The sequence below is a fragment of the Sinocyclocheilus anshuiensis genome, unplaced genomic scaffold, assembly GCF_001515605.1.
Source record: "Sinocyclocheilus anshuiensis isolate Anshui unplaced genomic scaffold, SAMN03320099.WGS_v1.1 scaffold44, whole genome shotgun sequence".
Lineage (NCBI taxonomy): Eukaryota > Metazoa > Chordata > Actinopteri > Cypriniformes > Cyprinidae > Sinocyclocheilus > Sinocyclocheilus anshuiensis.
Window position 1 is genome coordinate 262,684 of NW_015555746.1, and position 4,896 is coordinate 267,579.

Sequence of the window (4,896 nt, forward strand, 5' to 3'; positions counted from 1 at the left end):
ATATCTTTGCAGAAAAGATGCATGAACTACAACTACATGCTGTACAAACTTGTCTTATAGCCTACATGTTATATGTTCAGAAATAATAGGCTACAATAAAAATGCTTCAAAAAATTCTCAACAACAGTCAATGTAATTCAAATTCAAAATGACTGCTTTTATACATAGAATCCGAAAATTGTACATTTCTAAACTGTGCACTTGTAAATATATATGTACATTCATTTAAACAGTTACATTTATCTATATTTCTACTTCTGTATATAGTGCATTATTTAATTTTCTGTTTTTCTTATATTAGCATTATACTCCCTCTCTACAGTGTAATTCCTGTCTGCTGCACTAGTTTGCACTATGTCCATACTTTCTTCTGCACTGGAAGCTCCTGTCACTAAGTCAAATTCCTTGTCTGTGTAAACATACTTTGTAATAATGCTCTTTCTGACTTCTGAAGGTATAACACCAGTAGACTATTAACAATAAATGTTCTGTGAAAACAACGAACAGCAGCTTCCATAGTTTTTTCTATGTAAACATGGACGCGTTTGACTCTTGCACTAGCATCTCTTGCAGCATCTCGCGCATGAAATGGCATTATAAAAACGCAGCGCTCAAATTAAAAGTTCACTCACATCTTCTTGCAGGTTTTTTCTATTCCACTGTCCATGTTGCATCTTTGTCAACACAAAAGCGCATTGTGTGAACGGCGCCTCAGGATATGAGCGCGTCACACGTGAGCGGTTAATCACGTGCGCCGACATGCGGTTGGATCGTTCTTTTCTCTTTACTGTTATGATTGGCATATTGTCAAAGTGTCTAATTGTAACATTTGGTAATATTTCTATTCAACATCGCGATTCCTCGATTTCTAAAAAATAAAATCGCGGCAAAACATTAAATTCTAATTAATCGATCAAATCAGAAAAATCGCCCAGCCCTAATATACGATAAGAGTTTTAAAACAAACTGAATTTCTGTAGCTTTCAAGCAGGCTATAGCTGCAAAAAAAGCCTATAAAGGCAGAAAAAAACAGGCTTTCCCAGTTTGTATGGAATTGAAATTTCAGAAAACTTGGATCTCTATGGAAGCTCTTTGATCTTCCAACAGCAAGAGAAGGACAGTGAGCTTGCAACAGCAGTAGCTCAGAGGAGTCGATAATCAGACCTGGAAAAACAAGGCTAATTGCACTCATTGAGACCAAGCATCTCTATACTATCGGGAGAAAGCTATTCATTAGCATTCCCATTCCACTCAGTGACAGTTCGCCAGCTGGCGCAGGACAGTATGAGATTTAAAATCTGCCATCTTGTCGGCGTCCGCGATGCTTTCCTATCAGCTCTCTACTGTCCTGTCCCAATAAAGGCAGAAAACACCCATAAATATAACTTAAAAAAAAAAATCCTTTGCTAATAAGCACTCAGCTCACCTGAACTATGATTATTCCATTTATTCTTAAAAAATACATACTATATATGAATGTCATAAATCCCAAATAAAAATTCTATCCAAGATACACTAGCCAAAGAAATAAAAATAAAAATAAAAGCAATGCTATATCTATATCAAAGGCCTTAATAACTGTCCCCAATGTCCTGTCCTAAAAGATGACGCATGCCTTTGACATCATCACTGGAGGAAAACAGGAAATTAAAACACTGTCCCATAAGGCACCTCTCTCTTCATCCCGATGGCCATCTGAAACTCCACCAACCAACTATATTAGGCACACTCACAGGCACATAACACAGAGGAGATTAATGGCACCTAGAGAGACTGAATTAAAAAACAATATCGCAAATAAAATCTACTGTGCGCTCTTGCTGTTCACTACCTTGCACTTTTACATTCGATGTTAGGTACACATGTGGGGAAAAGTCGTAAGATAGTAGGTAAAACAATTGTTTTTATTTTTTTTTATTCCTTGTTGATTAATTTAAAGGGGTCATCGGATGCGACATGCACTTTTACAAGTTCAGAATCAGAATTAGCTTTATTCGCCAAGTGTGCGCTAGGGATGTAACGGTATGAAAATTTCTTATCACGATTATAGTGACCAAAATTATCATGGTTATCAGTATTAGTACAGTATTGTTAAAATGTGCTGGAGATGTTCAAAAAGTACCGACACATAAATCACTTCGCCAAGTTTTATATTTAAAAATCAACAAACAACAAATGAAGTGACTTTTTGTTTGCATAATCAATAAAACAATAACATTACCAATGATGTTCGGATTTTAAATGACAACTTGACTGACAACAGCTTAATAGAATGTTCAAATATCTAATGTAAATGTTCAAATAAAGCTTTGAAAAAGTTTCATAAATGGTAAACCTCACATTTCAGCCTTTAAATAAAGAAAAGTGTTAAGTCAAAATGATAATTGATTTATAAATTATTATATGTATTTTATCTGCTCCATAAATAATTATAGATAACTTACATGAATTGTTTAAATGTATAGAATCCACATAAGTTTGTTTTTCATCAACCGGTCAAAATTTACAGCAGGGCATACAAATTCTGTCCGTTTTTGGCCGGACAGAAACTGCTGCACACAGACTGAATGTAAATATAAGTCTCTGTAAATCCACTAGCTGACAGCAGGTGGCGCTTATGGAAAAGCTGAATTAGAGCTGTTTCCCCGTAACCTCCGTGGACAAAGCAGCATTGCTATTAAGAACACTTCGTTTAGGTATTACATGGAGCAAAAATGAAAACAAAATGCCATCGAATCGTTTCTGAAGACAGTCAGAACCTTCAGAGGTACATTCATATAATTAATTAATTCATATGCAAACACACAAGGAATTTGTTGTGGTTTTTTTTAAGGAGCTCTTGGTACATACATGCATACATACATACATACATATCTAACATGAGAACTGAAACATTTAAATAAGTAAGACTTATATCGGAGTCTTCTTATATCTGATTTGCTGGCTGACCCAAACCAGACAGTTATAGACGTGCACAGAACCGACTCAATAACAGCTGAGAAAACGCCCGTGGCAGGTTGAACTTTTTCAGCTGGCGAAGGAAGTACAACCTCTGCTGAGCCTTTTTCACGATGTGAATGTCCGACTTCAGGTCCTGAGATGGTAGTGCCCAGGAACCTGAATGACTCCACTGCAGTCACAGTGCTGTTAATAGGGCCTTTCACACAGCGGGAACCTTTTCATAGTACCTGAACTAATTGTGGAATTACCCACTTTTTGGCATGCTCGTACCGCAGGAAATAGGAATGGTTTTAGTTCTAGGAAATCTGTTTGGAGGAACTAAATTAGCTCCTACTTCAGAGCAGGGTCTAAAACAGTTCTATAGGAACTATTAGTGACACAAGTATACACTGATTGGCCAAGCGCATACAAAACACTGGCTTACCTGGCATTTTTAAAAAGCCATGTAAAACTACAGGTGCATCTCAATAAATTAGAATGTCGTGGAAAAGTTCATTTATTTCAGTAATTCAACTCAAATTGTGAGCATATTTACTCCACGAACATGGAAAACAGCGATAACGGCATTTACCTGTTGTCTGCAGTGTTTGTGTTCTTTTCTTAGCTTCGATGACATGTAACACTGCAAGTTGTCATAAAAAAAATTAGTCTCTTAGCCCAACTTTTTGCTCTTGCAATCGCGTAAATCGTGCGTTTACATCTCCATCTCCATTATAAAACGACAACGCTGTCAGCCGCTTCAGAGTTCCTGCTGCCGGTGCGAATGCAACCAGGAAAACGGCCCAAGGGAGAAATTGGTTCTCTAGGAACTACCCTGCTGGCTAGTTCCTAGAACTAAGTTCCTAGAACTACGCGGTGCGAACGCCCCTCATTATGGTGAGTGGGGGGAGTGCTGAGGGGTTTCTTCTGAAGTCCACTATCATCTCCACAGTTTTGAGCGTGTTCAGCTCCAGGTTGTTGTGACTGCACCAGCCAGCCAGCTGCTCAAGCTCTTGTCTGTAAGCAGACTCATCTCCGTCCTGGATGAGACCGATGACTGTAGTGTCATCTGCAAACTTGGAGTTTGACAGAGGGGTCAGTAGAGGTAGAGGTGCAGCCATTTGTGTAGAGGGAGAAGAGCAGTGGGGAGAGGACAAGAGGAGGGGGCTCAGCACACATCCATGGAGGTGGGTACAGAGAGCTGTGTTAGTTTATTCAGAAGGATATCCGGGATGATGGTGTTGAAAGCGGAGCTGAAGTCCACAAACAGGATCCTTGCATAAGTCCCTGGTTTGTCCAGATGCTGGAGGATGTAGTGCAGTCCCATGTTGACTGCGTCATCCACAGACCTGTTTGTTTGGTAAGCAAACTGCAGGGGGTCCAGTAAGGGTCCAGCGATGTCCTTCAAGTATGCCAACACGAGCCTCTCAAATGACTTCATGACCATAGATGTTAAAGCAACAGGTCTGTAGTCATTTAATCCTGTGATTTTTGGTTTCTTGGGTACAGGGATGATGGTGGAGCGTTTGAAGCAGGAAGGTACTTCACACGGCTCCAGTGATCTGTTTAAGATCAATGTGAAGACGGATGACAGCTGGACAGCGCAGGCTTTGAGGCAGGCTGGAGAGACACCGTTTGGGCCTTTGGCTTTCCTTATCTTCTGTTTCCTGAAGACTTTGCGTACATATGTGGGGTGTCAGACCAGGCTTTTGTTTTTCAAACCTGCAGTAAAACTCGTTCAGGTCTTCAGCTAGTTGTTGACTGGCCTCAGTGCTGGGGGATGGGGTCTTGTAGCTGGTGATGGCTTTCAGGCCATTCCACACTGATGTAGGGTCATTGCTTGAAAGCTGGGTTTTTTTTAGCTTTTCTGAGTAGTTTTTCTTTGCCACAAGTTGTTTGAACTGAAATGTGTGTTGGCAGTGTGTGTACACAACCACCCTATAATGATAAAGATCC

The 4,896-nt window shown here is 39.7% G+C and overlaps 1 protein-coding gene across 5 annotated transcripts in view; it reads right to left on the reverse strand.

Annotated features, from left to right (window-relative positions):
• Window positions 1-4,896, reverse strand: part of LOC107673612 (E3 ubiquitin-protein ligase RAD18-like) — a 71,741-nt gene that overhangs the window by 59,466 nt on the left and 7,379 nt on the right. Inside the window, exon 1 of one of the 5 annotated variants that reach the window (XM_016467269.1) lies at window positions 633-709. The exons of the other annotated variants lie outside the window; for them this stretch is intronic. Within the exon in view, the coding sequence (XP_016322755.1) occupies window positions 633-667 (35 nt within the window). The 5' untranslated portion in view covers window positions 668-709. Of the gene's footprint in view, window positions 1-632; window positions 710-4,896 lie in introns of those variants that run through there. 5 annotated transcript variants of the gene reach the window in all.